The sequence below is a fragment of the Pseudophryne corroboree genome, chromosome 10 (genome assembly GCF_028390025.1).
Source record: "Pseudophryne corroboree isolate aPseCor3 chromosome 10, aPseCor3.hap2, whole genome shotgun sequence".
Classification (NCBI taxonomy): Eukaryota; Metazoa; Chordata; class Amphibia; order Anura; family Myobatrachidae; genus Pseudophryne; species Pseudophryne corroboree.
In genome coordinates, this window is record NC_086453.1 from 145,464,499 (window position 1) to 145,490,142 (window position 25,644).

Consider the following 25,644-nt stretch of genomic DNA (forward strand, 5'->3'; position numbering starts at 1 on the left):
GGCTGGGAAATCGACATTTTGCCACAGGCTACCCCACAGCAAAAGAAAGCACCGTATTATCAAGTACAGTCCTTTTGGCCCCATAAACACAAGAGGGCTCGAGGCGCATCCTTTCTGCTGAGAGGCAAAGGTAGAGGGAAAAAGCTGCAGCATACAGCCAGTTCCCAAGAGCAAAAGTCCTCCCCCGCGTCCGGTAAGTCCACAGCATGACGCTGGGGCTTCACAGGCGGACCCGGGTACGGTGGGGGCCCGTCTCAGAAATTTCAGCACACAGTGGGCTCTCTCACAGGTGGATCCCTGGATCCTTCAAGTAGTATCTCAGGGGTACAGGCTGGAATTTGAGACGCCCCCCCCCCGCCGTTTTCTAAAATCTGCCTTACCAGCAACTCCCTCTGTCAGGGAGGCAGTGTTGGTGGCTATCCAGAAACTGTATTCACAGCAAGTGATTGTCAAGGTACCCCTCCTTCAGCAAGGAAAGGGTTACTATTCCACAATGTTTGTGGTACCGAAACCGGACGGTTCGGTGAGACCCATCTTAAATTTAAAATCCTTGAACACTTATATCAAAAGGTTCAAGTTCAAGATGGAATCGCTCAGGGCGGTTATTGCGAGCCTGGACGAGGGGGATTACATGGTCTCCCTGGACATCAAGGATGCGTACCTACATGTCCCCATTTATCCCCCTCACCAGGAGTACCTCAGATTTGTGGTACAGGACTGTCACTATCAGTTCCAGACGCTGCCGTTTGGGTTATCCACGGCACCGAAGGTCTTTACCAAGGTAATGGCCGAAATGATGATACTCCTTCGCAAGAAGGGAGTTTTAATTATCCCGTACTTGGACGATCTCCTGATAAAGGCGAGGTCCAAGGAACAGTTGGTAGTGGGGGTAGCACTTTCTCGGGAAGTGCTACAACAGCACGGCTGGATTCTCAATATTCCAAAGTCACAGCTGGTCCCGACGACACGTCTTCTGTTCCTGGGAATGATTCTGGACACAGACCAGAAAAAAGTGTTTCTTCCAGTGGAAAAAGCCGAGGAGTTGTCATCTCTAGTCAGAGACCTCCTAAAACCGGGACAGGTGTCGGTACATCAATGCACACGAGTCCTGGGAAAAATGGTAGCTTCGTACGAAGCAATTCCATTCGGAAGGTTCCACGCAAGGACTTTCCAGTGGGACCTGTTGGACAAATGGTCCGGGTCCCATCTCCAGATGCAACAGCGGATAACCCTGTCGGCAAGGACCAGGGTGTCGCTGCTGTGGTGGCTGCAGAGGGCTCATCTACTAGAGGGCCGCAGATTCGGAATACATGACTGGGTCCTGGTGACCACGGATGCCAGCCTTCGGGGCTGGGGGGCAGTCACACAGGGAAGAAATTTCCAAGGACTGTGGTCAAATCAGGAGATTTCGCTTCACATAAATATTCTGGAGCTAAGGGCCATTTACAATGCCCTAAGCCAAGCAAGGCCCCTGCTTCAGAACCAGCCGGTACTGATCCAATCAGACAACATCACGGCGGTCGCCCATGTAAACAGACAGGGCGGCACAAGAAGCAGGAGGGCAATGGCAGAAGCCACAAGGATTCTCCGATGGGCGGAAAATCATGTGTTAGCACTGACAGCAGTGTTCATTCCGGGAGTGGACAACTGGGAAGCAGACTTCCTCAGCAGGCACGACCTCCACCCGGGAGAATGGGGACTTCATCCAGAAGTCTTCCAAATACTGGTAAACCGGTGGGAAAGACCACAGGTGGAATTGCGCCAGGTCAAGGGACCCTCAGGCGATCGCTGTGGACGCTCTAGTAACACCGTGGGTGTACCAGTCGGTTTATGTGTTTCCTTCTCTGCCTCTCATTCCCAAGGTAATACGAAGGCGAGGAGTGAAAACTATACTCGTGGTTCCGGATTGGCCAAGAAGGACTTGGTACCCGGAACTTCAAGAGATGCTTTCAGAGGACCCTTGGCCTCTGCCGCTCAGACAGGACCTGCTGCAGCAGGGGCCCTGTCTGTTCCAAGACTTACCGCAGCTGCGTTTGACGGCATGGCGGTTGAACACCGGATCCTGAAGGAAAAGGGCATTCCGGAGGAAGTCATCCCTACCCTGATCAAAGTCAGGAAGGATGTCACCGCAAAACATTATCACCGCATTGGCGAAAATATGTTGCTTGGTGTGAGGCCAGGAAGGCCCCAACGGAGGAATTTCAACTGGGGCGATTCCTGCATTTCCTACAAGCAGGGGTGACGTTGGGCCTCAAATTGGGGTCCATTAAGGTCCAGATTTCGGCCCTGTCGATTTTCTTCCAGAAAGAACTGGCTTCCCTGCCTGAAGTTCAGACTTTTGTCAAGGGAGTTCTGCATATTCAGCCTCCTTTTGTGCCCCCAGTGGCACCTTGGGATCTCAATGTGGTTTTGGAGTTCCTGAAATCACATTGGTTTGAACCACTTAAGACTGTGGATGTGAAATATCTCACGTGGAAAGTGGTCATGCTGTTGGCCCTGGCTTCGGCCAGGCGTGTGTCAGAATTGGCGGCTTTGTCCTATAAAAGCCCTTATCTGATTTTCCATATGGATAGGGCAGAATTGAGGACTCGTCCTCAGTTTCTCCCGAAGGTGGTATCAGCGTTTCACTTGAACCAGCCTATTGTGGTGCCTGCGGCTGCTGGGAACTTGGAGGATTCCAAGTTACTGGACGTAGTCAGGGCCCTGAAAATTTATGTTTCCAGGACGGCTGGAGTCAGGAAAACTGACTCGCTGTTTATCCTGTATGCACCCAACAAACTGGGTGCTCCTGCTTCTAAGCAGACTATCGCGCGCTGGATTTGTAGCACTATTCAGCTGGTGCATTCTGCGGTGGGACTACCGCAGCCTAAATCTGTAAAAGCACATTCCACAAGGAAGGTGGGCTCATCTTGGGCGGCTGCCCGAGGGGTCTCGGCTTTACAACTTTGCCGAGCTGCTACTTGGTCAGGGGCAAACACGTTTGCAAAATTCTACAAATTTGATACCATGGCTGAGGAGGACCTGGAGTTCTCTCATTCGGTGTTGCAGAGTCGTCCGCACTCTCCCGCCCGTTTGGGAGCTTTGGTATAATCCCCATGGTCCTTACGGAGTTCCCAGCATCCACTAGGACGTCAGAGAAAATAAGAATTTACTCACCGGTAATTCTATTTCTCGTAGTCCGTAGTGGATGCTGGGCGCCCATCCCAAGTGCGGATTGTCTGCAATACTTGTAAATAGTTATTGTTACACAAATCGGGTAATTATTGCGAGCCATCTGTTCAGAGGCTCCTTTTGTTATCATACTGTTAACCGGGGTTCCTATCACGAGTTATACGTGTGATTGGTGTGGCTGGTATGAGTCTTACCCGGGATTCAAAATCCTTCCTTATTGTGTCCAGCCCTTCCGGGCACAGTGTCCTAACTGAGGCTTGGAGGAGGGTCATAGGGGGAGGAGCCAGTGCACACCAGATAGTCCTAAATCTTTCTTTAGATGTGCCCAGTCTCCTGCGGAGCCGTCTATTCCCCATGGTCCTTACGGAGTTCCCAGCATCCACTACGGACTACGAGAAATAGAATTACCGGTGAGTTTTTCATTTTTTTTAACTTTTTCATACATTACGATCCATGTGGACTACAATTGGGAACGGTAACCTGTGCCGAGCGCAGCGAGGCACTTTGCCCGAAGCATGGCGAGCGAACACGGTGCACTAATTGGGGTTCCGGGTCACTCTGCGAAGAAAACAACACAAAAAAAACCAAACCTCATGTCGACCTTTTTTCATGTCCACCTAGAAACCATGTCGACTTACTGTCGACCAATAGTGGTCAACCTAGACACTGTCGATCTAAGTCTAGTCTATCTAACATACCACACACCATTTTTTTTATGTAGCCCTATTGCATTTTCAAATGGAGACTTAGGCTAAGTTTTCATTACCCTTAAATGTAATTGCAAAATTTCATCCACTAAATGATCCAGCATGTTCTACCAGTGACCTCTGTCACTCTTTGTAGTCAATCCAATATAGTGTTGTAGCATTCCGACTATGCCAGGGGTTCCAAACTATGGTCCTCAAGTCCAGGTTTTAACCATAGCCATACTTAAGTACAGGTGACTTAACTAGTAGCTCAGTTATTTTGATTTAACCATCTGTGCTGAAGCATGGATAGCACTAAAACCTGGACTGTTAGTGTGCCTTGATGACCGAGGTTGGGAAACACTGCTCTATGCCCTAAAATGTATGTATTGTATAATTCAGTGGTTCTCAAATTGTATCATGCAGCCCAAGAGTATCGGTTTTATTGATTACATTTAAGTAAATTGTGCTTATATGTCATCCTTTGGTTCAGTTACGTAGTAGTGGTGAACAAAGTTGCACTTCTGTTTGTCCACATATTTTGTGATTGGCAGCCGCATCCATCACATAGACCATAATTTTATTTGGTCCTGGATTACCAACTGTGGTGCCCTCCAGGGTGCCACAGCAGCCAGTTTTGGAGTCACTGGTATAAGGCACTAAGGGGCAGATGTATTAATCTGGAGAAGGCATAAGGAAGTGATAAACCAGTGATATGTGTAAGGTGATAAAAGCACCAGCCAATCAGCTCCAATATGTAAATTAACAGTTAGGATATGATTGGCTGGTGTCTTTATCACCTTGCACATATCATTGGTTTATCACTTCCTTATGCCTTCTCCAGGTTAATACATCTGCCCCTTCAGTTTGTTTATAACAATCAGTGGGGGTATTGCAGCTGTTTAAATAGTGTCACTTTGCTATAAGACCACTTTTGACCCATGTTTCTTAGCTGTTTAAAGTGAGAGTTGTCATGCAAAACTATATGGCCTGTGTGTTCTGAGATGGCATGGTGTGACTAGCGTTCTTAATGTATTCTGCATATGACAACCTAATAAGTTTGGCATTTGTTTTGTAGGTAAATGGTTTTCCAATGCACTTGGGAGAACAACTGTCAATGAGCCTAGTGTCACAACAGAAGGTGAGTTTGTGTAAGCATGTTACGGGTTCTTTATTAAAATACATTTTTATTACAGTTACTCTGCATTCACTATTTTCCATCTTTACAGTACTATAACACCACATAAGACTGTTCAATTATTTTCTGATAGGAAAATTAGAACCTATGAGTCATAATAAAATAGCTCTTTTTTGTATACAGTGTCAGTAAATATTAAAACATTCCCAATATATTAAACCTGAAATCTAATGTTTAAAGTTTATCATCACACACTTAGCCTTGCATGTAAAACAAAGTTAACTGCTATCGTTTGATAGTCCAAGGGGGCAACTGAATTATTTGGGCACCCACTGTCAGCAATTCAATTGTTGTGCCATTGGGGCGCAAATGCAGCGGACACCAACATTTCTGGCCACAGCCTTCTGAGGTGGCGAGCAGAAATGTGCATTGGACAAGTTTAGCCACTTTGCGCTCATCAGAAGTAATGGGTGCCCGATCGGAGCAACAGGTGAATCGAACCCAAGGGCGGTATTCAATTCTTCACCCCCTTCCACACCCATTCTGTTTCTGCTGATGGGCGTGGTATAATAATTTCAGCTCGCTACCCCCATGGTAGCGAGGGCACCCAATACGTTACGCAGCTAAACCTGTTTACTATGGGCGCGATATTCACGATAATGGGGATCACTTTAGAAAGGAGATTGGGCGTGATATATCATTTGAATACCACCCCAAGTGTCTTCAGGTAACTAAGGGGCAGATTTATTAAGCCTGGAGAAGTGATAAAGTGGAAGGTGATAAAGCACCAGCCAATCAGCTCCTAATTGTCATGTTACAGGCTGGGTTTGAAAAATGACAGTTTGGATCTGACAGACCGGTGTGTTATCACCTTACACTTTACCACTTCACCAGGCTTAATCTGCCCCTAAGTATAGAAAACATAAAGTCTCTGCAGAGAAATCTCTTCACAAGTTTCAGTTTGCCAGTTAGTTTAGAAGGGTTTGGGCTGAAATGCCGGTGCTCGGGATGGCGGCAGTCAAAATACCGGTCGCAGCATCCCAGATTGTTAGAATCCCGAGAGGGGTTGGGAAACAATTCTAATTAACCCCTCCTAACCCTCCCTTCCCGCAGCCTAAATCTAACCTCCTGACCGGATCATGTTTAAAACTACATCTGGATTATTATAATTTAAGGCTCTTTCACCAGTGTACTTTACATTACAAGTGATTTGTTGAACCAACACATGTATTTCAGCAGTTAACTCAAATACAGGTTTAGTATCCCATATCCGTATATTCCGAAATACGGATTTTTTTGAGTGACATTGAGATAGTGAAACTTTTATTTTCTGATGGCTCAATGTACACAAACTTTGTTTAATGCACTAACCTATTAAAAATATTGGGTAAAATGACCTTCAGGCTGTGTGTATAAGGTGTATATGGAACATAAATGCATTCTGTGCTTAGACTTGGGTCCCATCGCCATTATATCTCATTATGGGATGCAATTATTCCAAAATACGGAATAATCCGATATCCAAAATACTTCTGGTCCCAAGCATTTTGGATAAGGGATACTCACCTGTACTGTAAAAACCAGAGAGCTATAAAATGATTATACAGCACTGCATACAAAGTTATCTTTATCCTATACAAAAATATAATAGTAATTGTTTGGAGTGGCTGCTTATGCTAGATCGTGTGAACAGAGTAGATTGACGTATCCAGTTCTGTTACTATCCATCTGCACACACAATGGAAACCTCAAGCGTGTCTGGGACACAATCTGCTCTGCAGCTTTTTATTGATACCACTGATGAGGTTTTGGGTCCCATTCCCGGCACAAAGAAGACCTAGGGGTCTATTTACTAAGCCCTGGATGGAGATAAAGCAAACGGAGATAAAGTACCAACCAATCAGCTCCTAACTGTCATTTCTCAAACACAGCCTGTAACAGCTAGGAGCTGACTGGCTGGTACTTTATCTCGGTCTACTTTATCTCTGTTCATGGCTTAGTAAATAGACCTCCTAATCTGTTAGAGCTACTGCTCATTTTCAGAGTGTAAAGGTGCATATTCGCTGGGCTGAAAAGCGCTCAGTGCATACACACTGAGCGCTTTTCTCCCCTGCCCAACGATGTCAGCGGGGGTGAGCAGCTTTCCATAGCAGGACGCTATGGAAAGCTGTTCACCCTGCCGTTCATCTACTGGTTATACCAGTAGATGAACGGCAGCCACCAGCGATGAAGCGGGAGCGTACATCAGCGTTCATCGCTTGCTCATACACAGTGGGCGGCTTTGAGCTGAAAATAGCTCAACACACCAAAAGTGAGCTGCTTTCCACTCAAAATCACCCAGTGTGTATGGGCCTTAACTAGCAGCTTCCCAAAGTGGAAGCAACTGTTTTGTAATGCTGAGACAAAATACTGAGAAACGGCTGCTTCTTCTATGGGAAGGAGACTAGTTGGTAACCCTTAATTGCTCAGTCACTTGTTCTGACAATGTGATGTGCTTGAAGCCGCATGAGATGATAGTAGTATAACCTGAATCCACTTTGTATCACACTAGCTGTAATACTGAGCCTAGAGTAGGGAAATATCTAATTTTAACTGATTCTGATTTATTTTTCTCTATTTTGTGCAAGTAAAAATAATAGTAATATTTGGGGGGCATAATATTTGATTTAACAGGGTAACATTTAATTCCCATACTAGGTGTAAGTAGCTTCTAAAAGCATGATCTACGTTTAACACATTATCTGCCAGAGCCTTAGTAATTAATTGCCAAGAAATGACCTCAGCTGATAGCTATTTTCTCTTGCTTACAGCTTCAAGTGTAGGATCCTGCCTGCTAAGTAGGTAGGTATATTACAGCAGGTGTTCCTACTCCCAATATAGCAGTGTCCCGTTATTAATGAAAGGAAAGCTAAGTAGGATCCTTGTCTCTCTCTTTTTGTTAGGCTATCATCACTTATCTCTCAGGTCTGTGTGATCAAGTCACTCGGCTTCTGCTGAGCAAGAGGAAAGGTAAAAGCAGAGAAGCCAAGCATTAGCCAGTGTTCAGACTGAAAAGCAGAGCCTTACTATTCTGATACATAGCTCACGCATGTCATTTGCATAATAAATCAAATTTCAAGGAGGAAAATGACTGCCCAAATAAACATATCAAATTTTATTAGGGCATTGTATTACTGTCCTGTATGCAAAACAAACAACTTACAGACACATTGATAACATGGCTTTGAAAAAAATACTTACAGGTAAAATAAAAACCTAACCTTTGGTTTGGCAATCTGTTAATGCCTGCACATTGCAATAAAGTGTGTTTTCTGTTTCACAGCATCCTGCCTGTATAAAGTATGAAGAAAACCCATCTCTAGTGAAGGAAATATGGCGGATAAGAGAAAACTACAGGGTAAGTGTGAGTAAGATCTACAGTAAATTATTAAGAAGTAGTGTAAAGTTTGATTTATATTACTACCATTATTTTGTTATAGACCTATTATTGTTGATGCAAGCTGTAGGCATTTTGCTTAGGTAAAATTCATATATTTCATTATAGTTTTTGCTAAATCCTCTAATTTGTAGCTCTATTTAAAGTGCTTGTCAGTAAGATTTGTACAATGATGTCTCTGCAATGTGTTTACAGGGGGATGAGTGTAATGGGGTCTGTGCCTGATCAGTGAACAGTCACACTTACTAGTTAATAGATGATGCTAAAATAGTGTTTCTTTCTCTAACGTCCTAGTGGATGATGGGGACTCCGAAAGGACCATGGGGAATAGACGGGCTCCGCAGGAGACTGGGCACTCTAAAGAAAGATTTAGTACTACCTGGTGTGCACTGGCTCCTCCCTCTATGCCCCTCCTCCAGACCTCAGTTAGAATCTGTGCCCGGCCAGAGCTGGGTGCTTTTAGTGGGCTCTCCTGAGCTTGCTAAGAAGAAAGTATTTTAGTTTAGGTTTTTTTATTTTCAGAGAGCTTCTGCTGGCAACAGACTCTCTGCTACGTGGGACTGAGGGGAGAGAAGCAAACCTACTAACTGCGGCTAGGTTGCGCTTCTTAGGCTACTGGACACCATTAGCTCCAGAGGGATCGAACACTGGTACCTAACCTTGATCGTCCGTTCCCGGAGCCGCGCCGCCGTCCCCCTCGCAGAGCCAGAAGTACAGAAGCAGCAGAAGCATGAAGACATCGAAATCGGCGGCAGAAGACTCCTGTCTTCACTTATGGTAGCGCACAGCACTGCAGCTGTGCGCCGTTGCTCCCGCAGCACCCCCGCACACTCCGGTCACTGTAGGGTGCAGGGCGCGGGGGGGGGGGTGCCCTGGGCAGCAATTAAGGTACCTTTTGGCAAAATAACACATATCCAGTCAGGCACTGGATATATGTTCGAGCCCCCGCCATTTTTTACACATAGAAGCGGGACAGAAGCCCGCCGCTGAGGGGGCGGGGCCTTCTTCCTCAGCACACCAGCGCCATTTTCTCTTCACAGCTCCGCTGGAAAGACGCTCCCCAGGCTCTCCCCTGCAGTATCCAGGTGCAAAAAGGGTAAAAAGAGAGGGGGGGCACATAAATTTAGGCGCAAAACGATCACAAACAGCAGCTACTGGGTAATCACTAAGGTACAGTGTAATCCCTGGGTTATATAGCGCTGTGGTGTGTGCTGGCATACTCTCTCTCTGTCTCCCCAAAAGCCTTTGTGGGGTCCTGTCCTCAGTCAGAGCATTCCCTGTGTCTGTGCGGTGTGTCGGTACGTCAGTGTCGACATGTTTGATGAGGAAGGATATGTGGAGGCAGAACAAGTGCAGGTGAATGAGGTGTCGCCGCCGACGGTGCCGACACCTGATTGGATGGATATGTGGAAGGTGTTAAATGATAATGTAAGCTCCTTGCATAACAGGTTGGATAAAGCTGTAGCCTTGGGACAGTCAGGGTCTCAACCCATGCCTGATCCTACAATGCAGAGGCCGTCAGGGTCTCACAAGCGCCCACTATCCCAGATGGCTGACACAGATGCCGACACGGAGTCTGACTCCAGTGTCGATGACGATGATGCAAAGTTGCAGCCTAAAATGACTAAAGCCATCCGCTACATGATTATAGCAATGAAGGATATATTGCACATATCAGAGGAAAACCCTGTCCCTGACAAGAGGGTTTATATGTATGGGGAGAAAAAGCAAGAAGTGACTTTTCCCCCTTCACATGAATTAAATGAATTATGTGTAAAAGCGTGGGATTCCCCTGATAGGAAAGTAGTAATTTCCAAGAGATTACTGATGGCGTATCCTTTCCCGCCAACGGACAGGTTACGCTGGGAATCCTCCCCGAGGGTAGACAAGGCGTTGACACGCTTATCTAAGAGGGTGGCCCTGCCGTCTCAGGATACGGCCGCCCTAAAGGATCCTGCGGATAGAAAGCAGGAAGCTATCCTGAAGTCAGTTTATACACATTCTGGTACTCTACTGAGGCCAGCAATTGCTTCGGCCTGGATGTGTAGTGCTGTAGCAGCTTGGACTGATAATCTCTCGGAGGAGATAGATACCCTGGACAGGGACACTGTTCTACTGACCCTGGGACATATCAAGGACGCTGTCCTATATATGCGCGATGCCCAGAGGGACATTTGCCTGCTGGGCTCTAGAATAAACGCTATGTCCATTTCTGCCAGAATGGTCTTATGGACTCGGCAATGGACAGGGGATGCCGACTCTAAAAAACACATGGAGGTTTTGCCTTATAAGGATGAGGAATTATTTGGGGACGGTCTCTCGGACCTAGTTTCCACTGCTACGGCAGGGAAGTCAAATTTCTTGCCATATGTTCCCTCACAGCCGAAGAAAGCACCGTATTACCAAATGCAGTCCTTTCGTTCGCAAAAGAGCAAGAAAGTCAGAGGGGCATCTTTTCTTGCCAGAAGCAGGGGTAGAGGAAAAAAGCTGCACCATGCAGCTAGTTCCCAGGAACAAAAGTCCTCCCCGGCTTCCACTAAATCCACCGCATGACGCTGGGGCTCCACAGGCGGAGCCAGGAGCGGAGGGGGCGCGTCTCCGAAATTTCAGCCACCAGTGGGTTCGCTCACAGGTGGATCCTTGGGCTATACAAATTGTGTCTCAGGGATACAAGCTGGAGTTCGAAGTGACGCCCCCTCACCGTTACCTAAAATCGGCCTTGCCAGCTTCCCCCATGGAAAGGGGGGTAGTGCTGGCGGCAATTCACAAGCTATACCTCCAGCAGGTGGTAGTAAAGGTTCCCCTCCTTCAACAGGGAAGGGGTTACTATTCCACTATGTTTGTGGTACCGAAACCGGACGGTTCGGTCAGGCCCATCTTGAATTTAAAATCCCTGAATATTTATCTAAGGAAATTCAAGTTCAAAATGGAATCGCTCAGAGCGGTCATTGCAAGTCTGGAAGAGGGGGATTTCATGGTGTCTCTGGACATCAAGGATGCTTACTTGCATGTCCCCATTTATCCGCCTCATCAAGAGTACCTCAGGTTTGTGGTACAGGACTGTCATTACCAATTCCAGACGCTGCCGTTTGGCCTGTCCACGGCACCGAGAATATTTACCAAGGTGATGGCGGAGATGATGGTGCTCCTTCGGAAGCAAGGAGTTACAATTATCCCATACTTGGACGATCTCCTCATAAAGGCGAGGTCCAGGGAGCAATTACTGATCAGCGTAGCACACTCTCAGGAAGTGTTGCGGCAGCACGGCTGGATTCTGAATATTCCAAAGTCGCAGCTGATCCCTACGAAGCGTCTGCCCTTCCTGGGCATGAATCTGGATACAGGCCAGAAGAAGGTATTTCTCCCGGAGGAGAAGGCTCAGGAGCTCGTGACACTGGTCAGGGACCTCCTGAAACCAAAACAGGTGTCGGTGCATCACTGCACGCGAGTCCTGGGAAAGATGGTGGCGTCATACGAAGCCATTCCCTTCGGCAGGTTCCATGCCAGGATTTTTCAGTGGGATCTGTTGGACAAGTGGTCCGGATCGCATCTTCAGATGCATCGGCTGATCACCCTGGCCCCCAGGGCCAGGGTGTCTCTTCTGTGGTGGCTGCAGAGGGCTCACCTCCTCGAGGGCCGCAGGTTCGGCATACAGGACTGGGTCCTGGTGACCACGGATGCAAGCCTCCGAGGTCGGGGGGGCAGTTACTCAAGGAAGAAACTTCCAAGGGCTGAGGTCAAGCCAGGAGACTTGTATGCACATCAATATCCTAGAACTAAGGGCCATATACAACGCCCTAATCCAAGCGGAGCCTCTGCTTCGAGACCAACCAGTGCTGATTCAGTCAGACAACATCACTGCAGTGGCCCATGTCAACCGACAGGGCGGCACAAGAAGCAGGGTGGCGATGGCAGAAGCCACCAGGATTCTTCGTTGGGCGGAGAATCGCGTGCAGGCACTGTCAGCAGTGTTCATTCCGGGGGTCGACAACTGGGAAGCAGACTTCCTCAGCAGACACGACCTCCACCCGGGAGAGTGGGGACTTCGTCAAGAAGTCTTCACGCTGATTGCAAATCGATGGGAACTCCCACAGGTGGACATGATGGCGTCACGCCTCAACAAAAAGCTAAACAGGTATTGCGCCAGGTCAAGGGATCCTCAGGCGATAGCTGTGGACGCACTAGTAACACCATGGGTGTTCCAGTCGGTCTATATGTTTCCTCCTCTTCCTCTCATACCCAAGGTGCTGAGAATTGTAAGAAAAAGAGGAGTGAGAACAATATTCATTGCTCCGGATTGGCCAAGAAGGACTTGGTACCCGGAACTGCAAGAAATGCTCACAGAGGACCCATGGCCTCTGCCTCTCAGACAGGACCTGTTACAACAAGGGTCCTGTCTGTTCCAAGACTTACTGCGGCTGCGTTTGACGGCATGGCGGTTGAACGCCGGATCCTAGCGGAAAAGGGCATTCCGGATGAAGTTATTCCTACGCTGTTAAAGGCTAGGAAAGACGTGACAGCAAAACATTATCACCGTATATGGCGAACATATGTTGCTTGGTGTGAGGCCAGGAAGGCCCCTACAGAGGAATTCCAGCTTGGTCGATTCCTGCACTTCCTACAGTCAGGAGTGACTATGGGCCTAAAATTAGGGTCCATAAAGGTCCAGATTTCGGCCCTATCCATTTTCTTTCAAAAGGAACTGGCTTCACTGCCTGAGGTTCAGACGTTTGTTAAGGGAGTGCTGCATATTCAGCCCACTTTTGTGCCACCAGTGGCACCTTGGGATCTTAACGTGGTCTTGGGGTTCCTGAAATCCCACTGGTTTGAGCCACTTAAGACCGTGGAGCTAAAGTATCTCACATGGAAAGTGGTCATGCTGTTGGCCTTAGCGTCGGCTAGGCGTGTGTCAGAATTGGCGGCTTTGTCTTGTAAAAGCCCCTATCTGGTTTTTCATATGGACAGGGCAGAATTGCGGACTCGTCCGCAATTTCTACCAAAGGTTGTGTCTTCGTTTCATTTGAACCAACCTATTGTGGTGCCTGCGGCTACTCGTGATTTGGAGGATTCCAAGTTGCTGGACGTGGTCCGGGCTTTGAAGACTTATGTTAACAGAACGGCTGGAGTCAGGAAGACTGACTCACTGTTTATCCTGTAGGCATCCAACAAGTTGGGTGCTCCTGCTTCAAAGCAAACTATTGCGCGCTGGATCTTTAACACGATTCAGCAGGCTCATTCTGCGGCAGGATTGCCGCATCCAAAATCAGTGAAAGCCCACTCCACAAGGAAGGTGGGCTCTTCTTGGGCGGCTGCCCGAGGGGTCTCGGCATTACAGCTTTGCCGAGCTGCTACTTGGTCGGGTTCAAACACTTTTGCAAAATTCTACAAGTTTGATACCCTGGCTGAGGAGGACCTTGTGTTTGCTCAATCGGTGCTGCAGAGTCATCCGCACTCTCCCGCCCGTTTGGAGGCTTTGGTATAATCCCCATGGTCCTTACAGAGTCCCCAGCATCCACTAGGACGTTAGAGAAAATAAGATTTTACTCACCGGTAAATCTTTTTCTCGTAGTCTGTAGTGGATGCTGGGTGCCCGTCCCCAGTGCGGACTTTCTGCAGTACGTGTATATAGTTATTGCTTAATAAAGGGTTATGTTGTATTGGCATCCTTTGGTTGATGCTATGTTGTTTGTTCATACTGTTAACTGGGTAAGGTTATCACAAGTTATACGGTGTGGCTGGTATGAGTCTTACCCTGGATTCCAAAATCCTTTCCTTGTAATGTCAGCTCTTCCGGGCACAGTTTCCTTAACTGAGGTCTGGAGGAGGGGCATAGAGGGAGGAGCCAGTGCACACCAGGTAGTACTAAATCTTTCTTTAGAGTGCCCTGTCTCCTGCGGAGCCCGTCTATTCCCCATGGTCCTTACGGAGTCCGCAGCATCCACTACGGACTACGAGAAAAAGATTTACCGGTGAGTAAAATCTTATCTTATTTTTTCATCCACTAGGGATCACTGGAGTACTCTTGGGATATGGACGGTTTCCGTAGGAACAAGGCACTGAATATTAAAATTTAGAAGTCTCCTCCCCTCCATATCCCAGAGTACCTCAGTGTTTTTTCTGTGCTTCTCGTAGCAACAGGGCTTGGGTGGAGCTTAACCACACTACTTTGAATATTTTAATTTTTCAATTTTTTTTTCTACTTGTAAATTTTTTGCTCACAGCACATCCCTTCCCAGTTTCTGTAAAAACTTGGGTCCGGGATAGTGCCGCTGCACGGAGCAGCGCATGGCGTGTCGGTCCTCACAAAGAGCACCCTCACAGCCACACGCAGCTCACTCCCTGACTGCTGCTACAGCTGGACGGAGCTTACAGATAGAAGCCCCGTCACAGCCTTCGCCTCTGGAGTCAGGTATGCTTGGGGTACGGGGCGGTCAGCGCATGCTGCCGCCCCGCTGTGTGGGGACACTGTTCACTGACGCCTCTCACTGCGCCCGCACCCGCCTCTCCTGACAGGCCGCCCCGGCAACCGCTCCGAGCAGCGCCGCCTCCACCGCTGAGACCCGCTGGCCGCCGCTCACACCCGCCGGCCGCCGCTGTAGTACCGCGCTCCCCGGCTCCCTGCACCCTGATTGCGCTGGGAGTGAGATACCCGCGCCCCGGTAATTCCCGCTCAGACAGCGGTACACGGGCCACGGGGGAGGGAGCAGAAGGGGGGGGGGGGGGAGATGACATTAACGGAGGGCTGCATAAGGGGGGTGACATTGATAAAATAGGCTGTTAATCCTATATTACAGGGTTGGCTGCACTTGTTACATATACCCTGCACTGTGAGGCATGGGGGCCATTTTAATCTTGCTTCCTGTCTTCCAGTTTGTGATTCCAGAACGTTCCTGTACTACATCTCTACTCCATCGGAGGCGCAGGGGTGTTGGTGGGAATTTGGGATCAGTTTCATATAGTACTGTCCACGTGCACTACACTTTGCCAGATATATATATATATATAATGTTAGATGAGTTAAATAACTTAGAATCCACAGTACGTTTCACCGGGGTATGTGACTCCGAATCTATTAATTTTCTGGATGTGACAGTTTTTCGTATGGGAAAGAAATTGGGCACGACCCTATTTCGAAAGGAGACGGACAGAAACACGTTTTTATATGCAACCAGTAATCATCCACCCGCCCTTAAAGCAAGCCTCCCGATATCCCAGTTTATGAGGGTACTCCGCAATAATACGGATTCTGCAATGGCTGAGTTGCAGATTACACAGATGAAAGAGCGGTTCCTCGAGAGGGGATATAAGAAGACTGTCATAGAAGGCTGTCTAAATAAAGCACGGTTGAGACTGACTCAGAAACGAGATCGTCAACAAGGACGGATGATCTTTGTAACGCAATATGACGATAGGTCTCCCGTGATTGCTAAAACCATCAAAAAACATTGGCCGATTATTCAATCTGAGCCAAAATTTAAGGGTACTATGAATAAACTACCAATGATGGCCTACCGGCGTGGTAGGAACCTAAAGCAGATTCTGATGCAGCCGGGACGATCCTTCGTTCCCCGTGAAGACAGCACTTGGCTAAATTCTAGAAAACCTGGATGCTTTAAATGTGCGGGATGTGTAACGTGTCGATCATTACTACCTGGGAGCACATTTCCACATCCACACACTGGAAGCCCAATCAAGATCCGCTATAAATTGCACTGCAGAATGAGTTTTGTAGTTTACATGCTCTTATGCCCTTGTGGCTTAGCCTACGTTGGAATGACCACTTGCAGTTTTAGAGAACGAATGGCGAACCACAGGAGCTCTATTCATCAGGCAGTGGTCTCAGGACGGACGGATAAACCTGTGGCCCAACATTTTTTGACAGCAGGCCATCAAGTTTCCGCACTTAGATGCAGATTGATCGATTGGGTGCCAGACCCTATACGAGGTGGTGATCGAGCAATGATCCTAAAGAAACTGGAAGCCAGATGGATTTTTAGACTGGGGACACTGGCCCCGCATGGACTTAATGAGAACAACCCATTAGGGGTATTTTTGAGATAATTTTTATAGGACCAATGCACCTCTAAACAGTAGTTTTAGACAACACTCTTTGAGAAAAAGAAAAAAAGAACAAAAGTAATATAAAGAAGAAAAAATATTAATGTTATTTGTATAGTATTAAACTAAGGATATATATTAGGCTTTGGATAAGCCACAGGTGGATATATATAGATTTTCATCTGTTGATATAGATCATTAGTTTAATATTTTTTTAGTGGTTAAGTATTTGTATGTCATTTTGTCCGCGATGCTTCACCGGCTCCTTTCCCCTTTTTATTATTAATAAATCATGTTCTTGCCCTTTTAATAAATGAATTAATTACATACCCCTTTAATTATTGAATAATCATGTTTTTGCCCGTTTAAATTAATGAATAAGATTGACGCACAATTTGATAGTATCCTCTTCTTAAGGCCGCTAGAATATATCTACTGGTGTGGTTGCTAAGTGACCAATGTATACCCTAAGCTCTAACAGGTATATTGTTTTGCTGCTGTGATACACAGCCTTCTGTAATAGTACAGCGTCCTCCAGTTACCTAGTAACCAAGAGCGGAACGTCATTTCCGCTATCACGTGACCGAATGTCACGTGTTGCGGTTCACGGAACCCAGGAAACAGCAATGCGATCTCCGAGGGTGGGTTAAATCCACCCGGAGATAAAGGTAACTATAATGGGCAATGTGTATTCTGACTAATGATGTGATTAGATGTTGGCAAAAAACGCTAGCTGTAAGGCATAATGAGTAACACACAAAGCATTTTGAAGTAAGTTTAGCGTGGTTTGGGTGGCTCCGCCCACACGATGAGGTCACTATGACGCCGTATTGGCGCGAATTTTTGAATTTAGGGTATTTAAGGAGCCGGTGAGGCATGGCCAGATATGCTGCAGATGGATGAATGGATGGTTAAGACAGCTTTCTTTGAACACTATTGAATATCTCCTGATGATGGTCTGCAAGGACCGAAAACGTTTGAGATACCCTGTAAACTGGAAGGTATATTTGATACCATATAGGCTGTGAGGCACAGCTGAATCATGCTGTCAATATAAATAAATCTGGTGCATATTTGAATACTGAGACTGGTGAGTGCTCCAATTTCTTCTATATATAATTGGATGTTCGTGAGAATCTCTTTGGATGACACCCCAGCGGATGGACTATGATCTAAACGTGAGTGCGACCCATATACTTATATATATATATATAGAGAGACACCTTAGTACTATTTACTGAGTCGTGCAGGTTGTCTGTCTTTGTATGTTGTATTGTCTGTCTGCATAATGAGTAAGGCATCGGCAAAACCAAAAAAGCACTGCCATGTCTGTCCGAGTGTGTTACCGGATGGATCTACCACATGTACAGTATGTTTTGTGGATTCAGCTACGAATACAATCTCTGCTCCGCTGTCTAAGCCGGTTTCATCCCCGGACCCTCCATGGGCTATGCTAGCAGATGTCATGGCTGGATTGCAATCAGAATTGCCCGCTGCTCGACAGGAGCGGGAAGCGGCAAGATCTGAGTCTAGGGTGAGACCGCTAGGACTACCGTAGGGGTCTCAGCCTTGCCAACAGTCTAAGTCCATTTTGGGTAGTAGGGATAAATTTACTTTGTCTTATGATTTACCAGTTTCTGCTATGTTGCATTCTGACGATTCCATGCCAGACCTCACTGCGCAAGATGAGGGTGAGGAGGGCGAAGTGGACCAGCAGTCCGATAGTGAAGATTTTGACAGCAGAGCGATGCGTCAGTCTCTGAGGTTTACAGAATCTGTGGAGCCTCTGACAAATTATGAAGTCGTCTTTGCTAAACGACAGAGGACTCCGATGTGTTTTCCGGTTTCGGAATCTCTTAATAAGATGTTACTGGAAACACGAAAGAATCCGGATAAACGGTTTTCTATACCTCGCAGATTTAAGTCTAGTTGCCCGTTTCCGGAGTCTGTGACAGCGACATGGGAGAATCCGCCATTGATGGATTCGTCTGTGTCTAAACTTACAAAGAAATTAACCATACCAGTACCAACGGCTAATACGCTTAAAGACCCTTCAGACCGTAAAATTGAAGCTATGCTAAAATCCATGTATATAGCAGCAGGAGTGTTGCTTAGACCTGGGTTGGTTGGCATTTGGGTAACTAAGGCGCTCATGGTATGGATACCAGAACTCAAGTCTGCCCTACATGACGATCACCTTATACTTCTCGCTGATCAAATCTGGGAAGCTGCTGATTATCTATGTACAGCTTCTACTGATGTCTGTCAGCTCACTTCTCGCCTTTCATCGTCGCTAGTTGCAGCACGACGAGCACTCTGGCTGCGCTCTTGGCAAGCGGAGGCGGAGGTCAAAAGAGGTATAGAGGCGTTACCTTACGGTGGCGAGAAGTTGTTTGGTCCTGAATTGGACAACTGGATTGCTGAGGCCACGGGTGGTAAGTCTGTTTTCTTACCATTGCCTCCAACGGCACCTAGACGGAAATACTCTGGCCCGGCGTTCAAATCCTTTCGGCCTCAGCCCTTTCGAGGCCGTGGTAGGGGACCAGCCACGGCCGGTAGACGAGGTCGAGGGCGTGGTTTTGTTAGGGTCTCCTGCTCTGTGCTGCCACGTCGTCATGGCAACCGGGAGACAAGTGCTAGCGGAGTAACCTGAGCGTAGCTGATACTCCGGTTCGGGTCTTTTGCTGTGCAGTGGTTACAGGCTCTGTGCACGGCAGGGGATCCGGTGCTGGTTTTTGTGCTCACAGTCTGTGAGGTCTGAGTGGGGTGTGGACAGCACCTGCTATATAAACCCTCTTCTCAGGTTAGGCAGATGCTGCTGAATATTTGTTGGTTAGTCAGTTCCTGAAAGCTAGCTAGTACTGTGTAAACTTTGTATTTGTTTGTTGCTTACTGCAAATAGGCCTTGGGATTTGGTATTACACTCTGCCAATCCAGACCTAGCAGTAAGACTGGAGTCAGTCGTTTAACCTGCTGGGGTTCTTTTGCTACTCTGTGAACCTAGCAAGTTTGCGGCTGTATTCTCAGACTTGCCTGCCAAAATCCTTTCTCACTGTGCAAGGTGTTCAGGTGTCAGTTTAGTGGCAGTAAGCTGAACCAGTGCACTGCAAGTGAGGACTAGGATTGTGGAGACTCTCCTTGTGTCTATTATTCCATCTCTGACCAAGGAGTTTACTGCCACACCCGTTGGTAACCCTTTAGGGTTTTGCTGTTGCCCTTAGCAACAGCATTTCGGGTTCTCTACGTATTAAATCACTACATCTTGCTTCTTTCCATCTGAGCATTCCTAATACTAGGGAGACACCCAGTTTCTTAGCCTTTGGGCTTCTCTGTGCACTTTGTGTTTATTTTGTTACCCTATCACCTTCTGTGTATGTAATGTCATATTCCCCAGTCTGTCTGTGAGTTCATTTGTTTTGCATCCCTCACCGTTCAGACACCAGTACATTCCTGCTGGCACTGGTGTGCATAACATATTCAGCAGCCCAATACTCCTGTTGAAATTTTGTGGGAATATGGAGCATACCCCTCAAAATACTTTGCAACAGGTGGTCGATCAGGTGCAGGTCCTGACTCGACAATTTAATGATTTGTCCATTAAAATGCACACCTCGCAGGCCGCTGGCGGAGCTCCCGCAGCAGCAGTACCTTCAGGGGTTAATTAGCCGAAAGTAAATCTCCCGGATCGTTTTTCTGGAGATCGCTCGCAGTTCTTTTGTTTCAAGGAGAGCTGCAAGCTATATTTCCAGCTTAGGCCTCAGTCTTCTGGTGGGTATAGTGATTTCCTTGCTACAAGGAGACCCACAGGTCTGGGCATATGGGTTGCAGCCTGACTGTCCGTCGCTTAAAAGTGTTGATGCTTTTTTTACGGCACTGGGCATGTTGTATGATGACCCTGACAAGACGGCCTCAGCCGAGGCTCAGATTTCGATCCTTAAGCAAGGGCGAAGGCCAGTTGAGGTTTATTGTACGGAGTTTCGGAGGTTGGCCCATGATACCCAGTGGAATGACCCAGCCCTGAGACACCAGTACCGAAGAGGTCTTTCTAACCAGTTAAAAGACCAACTGGTACAATATCCCTTGCCTGATAGCTTGGATCAGCTCATGCAGTTATCCATTCGGGTGGATAGACGGCTGAGAGAGCGCAGGCTTGAAAGGGAGACCGAGGTTTCCTTCTTTCCCAAGGGAACCTCAGACTCTGAGGAATTTTCCGAGGAGCCTATGCAGATTGGGGCTACCCGCCTCTCCTCGCGTGAGAAGACGCGGAGGAGACAGCAGGGGTTATGTTTGTACTGTGGGAATAAAGGTCATGTGGTAGTATCATGCCCAGAAAAGCCGGAAAACTTCAGGGCCTGAGGGTGATGGGAAATATCCTGTCGGGCCAGAAGTCAGAATTTCCCAAGAAGACTTTTATCATTCCGGTGACCTTGAAGATCCTCGGTCAAACTGTCAAGACTGAGGCCTTTGTGGACAGTGGGGCCGACGGGGTTTTTATGGACCGCCAATTCGCCCTGAAACACTCTGTTCCCTTAGTACCCTTGGCATCGGAAATTGAGATTTGTGGGTTAAACGGGGAACCATTATCCCAGGGTAAAATTACCTCTTGCACTAGCCAGATTTCTTTGTCTACACTCTGAAAAATTGTCCTTTTATGTGACTGTCTGTACTTTTGCCCCATTGGTGTTGGGGTTACCCTGGTTAAGGGCCCACAATCCTCAATTTGACTGGGTCTCTGGGGAGATTCTTAGTTGGGGTACTGATCGCAGCTAAGTTTGCCAGGATGTTATGCAGATTTTGCGGACGTGTTCTCCAAAAGAGTTGCAGAGGTACTACCTCCCCATCGCCCCTATGACTGTGCCATTGATTTGTTACCGAATGCTAAGCTTCCCAAGAGCAGGTTGTACTCCCTGTCACGTCCTGAGACTCAGGCTATGGCAGAGTACATTCAGGAGAACTTGGCTAAGGGATTTATCAGACCTTCACAGTCTCCAGTTGGGTCGGGGTTCTTCTTCGTGGGTAAAAAGGACGGTTCGTTGCGACCCTGCATCGACTTCAGGGAATTGAACCGTATCACTATTAAAAACTCATACGCACTGCCTCTCATTTCGGTCTTGTTTGACCAGCTTCGTACTGCCACCATTTTTTCTAGGATTGACCTATGCGGTGCGTACAATCTAATCCGAATAAGAGAGGGGGATGAATGAAAGACTACCTTTAATACCCACTCAGGGCATTATGAATATTTGGTGATGCCTTTTGGGCTCTGTAATGCCCCGGCAGTCTTCCAGGACTTCATGAACGATGTGCTCAGGGAATATTTGGATAGATTCTTAGTTGTATACTTAGATGACATCCTAATCTTCTCCCATTCCCTGGAGGAACATCGGAAGCATGTACGCTTAGTCCTCCAGAAACTCAGAGACCACCGGCTTGGGGCGAAGCTGGAGAAGTGCGAATTTGAAGTTCAGCAAATCACATTTCTAGGATATATTATCTCCCCAGAAGGTTTCCAAATGGAGGGTTCCAAGGTACAGGCAGTCCTGGATTGGGTGCAGCCCACTAGTTTGAAGGCACTTCAGCGTTTTCTGGGCTTTGCGAAATTTTATAGACGATTTATCGCTGGATTTTCGTCTATAGTGGCGCCCTTGGTGGCACTCACTAAGAAAGGGGCGGATGTTGCTCACTGGTCTTGTGAGGCCAAAGCGGCTTTTGCCCGTCTCAAAAGGGCATTTGTCTCGGCCAAGGTGCTGCGACACCCAGATCCAGAGCGTCCTTTTGTGGTGGAGGTGGATGCCTCTGAGATGGGTATTGGGGCAGTGCTCTCTCAGATGGGGGTGTCTGATGATCGCCTTCATCCCTGTGCTTACTTTTCCCGTAAATGTTCGCCTGCCGAGATGAATTATGACGTGGGTAACCGGGAATTGTTGGCTATTAAGGATGCACTCGAGGAGTGGAGACACTGGCTTGAGGGGGCTAAGTTTGTGGTCTCAATTCTCACCGACCATAAGAATTTGGCATATTTAGAGTCAGCGAAGCGCCTCAATGCCAGGCAGGCACGATGGGCTTTGTTTTTTGCTCGCTTTAATTTTTTGATAACATATCGCCCTGGGTCAAAAAACATCAAGGCTAATGCGCTCTCGCGGAGTTTTGCTCCAATCCAGGAGACCACCGAGGAGCCATTGCCCATTGTGTCCCCATCATGTATTAAAGTGGGCATTACCCAGGACCTCTTGTCATTAGTCCTTAGAGCACAGGAGCAGGCTCCTCCAGACCTTCCGGTAGGTCTTTTGTTTGTGCCTCCTAGGTTAAGACAGCGAGTGTTCCTGGAATTCCATGCCAAGAAGTCGGCAGGTCACCCTGGTATTGCCAGAACTCGGGAGTTGCTATCTAGGGCGGTGTGGTGGCCCTCGGTGGCTAGGGATGTGGATCAGTGGGTTCGGGCATGTGACATCTGTGCCCGAAATAAGACTCCTAGAGGGGTTCCTGTTGGCCCATTACATCCACTCTCTATTCCATCTAAGCCATGGACCCACATTTCAATGGATTTTGTGGTGGACTTGCCCAGATCCTCGGGGATGACAGCCATCTGGGTTGTCGTTGACAGGTTTTCGAAGATGGCGCACTTCGTTCCATTGGTTGGGCTGCCATCGGCCAGACGCCTGTCTGAATTATTTATGCTGCATGTTGTGCGCCTCCACGGGTTGCCACTTGATGTGGTCTCTGACCGCGGATCCCAGTTTGTGGCCAAATTCTGGAGGGCATTTTGTTCCGATCTCCAGATTTCTGTCAGCTTGTCGTCAGGCTACCATCCGCAGTCTAATGGGCAGACTGAAAGGGTGAACCAGTCCTTGGAGCAGTTCCTCAGGTGTTATGTCTCCAAGTGTCAGACTGACTGGGTTGCTCATCTGTCCATGGCGGAATTTGCCTATAACAACGCGGCTCACTCTGCTACAGGGATCTCTCCCTTCCTTTGTGTGTATGGGCATCATCCTAAGGCCAATTCTTTTGACCCCCTGGACTCCACGCCTGGTGGTTCCTCTGTGGTTTCGGTCCTTAGAGATATTTGGAGGAAAGTGAAGAAAGCCCTTGTGTCTGTGTCATTAGTGACCAAAAGGGTTTTTGATAAGCGGAAAAGACCCTGCAGCTTCAAATTAGGGGACTTCGTCTGGTTGTCTACCAAGAATTTGAAGTTGAGACAGCCATCTCATAAGTTAGGCCCCCGGTTCATCGGTCCTTATAAGATCACTAGGGTTATCAATCCGGTGGCATTTCAGTTAGATCTACCCCGTTCTTTCGGTATCAATAAAACATTTCATTGTTCCCTTTTAAAACGGGCGATTAGTAATCCTTCTTCCAGTAGAAGACCTTCCCCTCTTCTGATACGTGGCCAGAGGGAGTTTGTTGTTGAAAGGATTCTTGACTCCAAGATGGTTCGGGGTCGGCTGTCATTTTTGGTGCACTGGAAGGGGTATGGCCCGGAGGAGCGGTCGTGGGTGCGCAGTTGTGATCTTCATGCCCCCAGACTGTTACGCTCTTTCTTCTCTCAGTTCCCCGATAAACCCGGTGGTAGGGGTTCTTTGACCCCTCTTCAGAGGGGGGGTACTGTTAGGGTCTCCTGCTCTGTGCTGCCACGTCGTCATGGCAACCGGGAGACAAGTGCTAGCGGAGTAACCTGAGCGTAGCTTATACTCCGGTTCGGGTCTTTTGCTGTGCAGTGGTTACAGGCTCTGTGCACGGCAGGGGATCCGGTGCTGGTTTTTGTGCTCACAGTCTGTGAGGTCTGAGTGGGGTGTGGACAGCACCTGCTATATAAACCCTCTTCTCAGGTTAGGCAGATGCTGCTGAATCTTTGTTGGTTAGTCAGTTCCTGAAAGCTAGCTAGTACTGTGTAAACTTTGTATTTGTTTGTTGCTTACTGCAAATAGGCCTTGGGATTTGGTATTACACTCTGCCAATCCAGACCTAGCAGTAAGACTGGAGTCAGTCGTTTAACCTGCTGGGGTTCTTTTGCTACTCTGTGAACCTAGCAAGTTTGCGGCTGTATTCTCAGACTTGCCTGCCAAAATCCTTTCTCACTGTGCAAGGTGTTCAGGTGTCAGTTTAGTGGCAGTAAGCTGAACCAGTGCACTGCAAGTGAGGACTAGGATTGTGGAGACTCTCCTTGTGTCTATTATTCCATCTCTGACCAATGAGTTTACTGCCACACCCGTTGGTAACCCTTTAGGGTTTTGCTGTTGCCCTTAGCAACAGCATTTCGGGTTCTCTACGTATTAAATCACTACATCTTGCTTCTTTCCATCTGAGCATTCCTAATACTAGGGAGACACCCAGTTTCTCAGCCTTTGGGCTTCTCTGTTCACTTTGTGTTTATTTTGTTACCCTATCACCTTCTGTGTATGTAATGTCATATTCCCCAGTCTGTCTGTGAGTTCATTTGTTTTGCATCCCTCACCGTTCAGACACCAGTACATTCCTGCTGGCACTGGTGTGCATAACAGGTTTCCAACAAACCAACGCCAGTTGTCAAGATGCTAAGGTCACCGACAAGCCAGTGGCATGACGGACTCCCAGCCCATCTTGGATCTCCAGTTGTGGGAGCACGCCCTCAGACGTTCCATTTGGCGTGGTTCCAGACGTCCACAGATGGGTGGATCCGCAATTTAGTGCTAAAAGGTTACAAAATAGAGTTCGACTGTCTCCCGCCACTGCAGTATTTCAAGACAGGACTGCCTGTGTCGGACGACAAAAGGGCGGTTCTGCAACTTGCCATTCACTCTCTGCTGGAGTCAGCAGTTTTGATTCCGGTCCCTGTACACCAACAAGGGCAGGGTTATTATTCCAGTCTGTTTGTGGTACCAAAGCCAGATGGCTCGGTCAGGCCAATATTGAACTTAAAGGGCCTCAATCAGTACGTCACTTACTACAGATTCAAGATGGAATCTCTGCGGTCGGTAATTGCAGGTTTAGAGCCACAGGAATTCATGATTGCGCTGGATCTCAAAGATGCGTATTTACACATTCCGATTTGGCCAACTCATCAGAGGTTCTTGCGGTTTGCAATCCGGCAGAACCATTACCAGTTTCAGGCTCTACCGTTTGGCCTCTCGTCAGCACCTCGGGTATTCACCAAAGTGATGTCTGTGATGATAGCTCAT

At 47.7% G+C, this 25,644-nt stretch overlaps 1 protein-coding gene across 9 annotated transcripts in view; it reads left to right on the forward strand.

The window, feature by feature from the left end:
* The window catches only part of CNOT3 (CCR4-NOT transcription complex subunit 3), a 179,882-nt gene that overhangs the window by 21,702 nt on the left and 132,536 nt on the right, over positions 1-25,644 (forward strand). For 5 of the 9 annotated variants that reach the window (XM_063942857.1, XM_063942854.1, XM_063942863.1 and 2 more), the window contains exons 2-3: positions 4,936-4,998; positions 8,318-8,398. In XM_063942857.1, the coding sequence (XP_063798927.1) occupies positions 8,368-8,398 (31 nt within the window). In that variant the 5' untranslated portion in view covers positions 4,936-4,998; positions 8,318-8,367. Of the gene's footprint in view, positions 1-4,935; positions 4,999-7,805; positions 7,837-7,937; positions 8,005-8,317; positions 8,399-25,644 lie in introns of those variants that run through there. The other 4 variants (XM_063942858.1, XM_063942862.1, XM_063942855.1 and 1 more) reach the window with 3 other exon arrangements.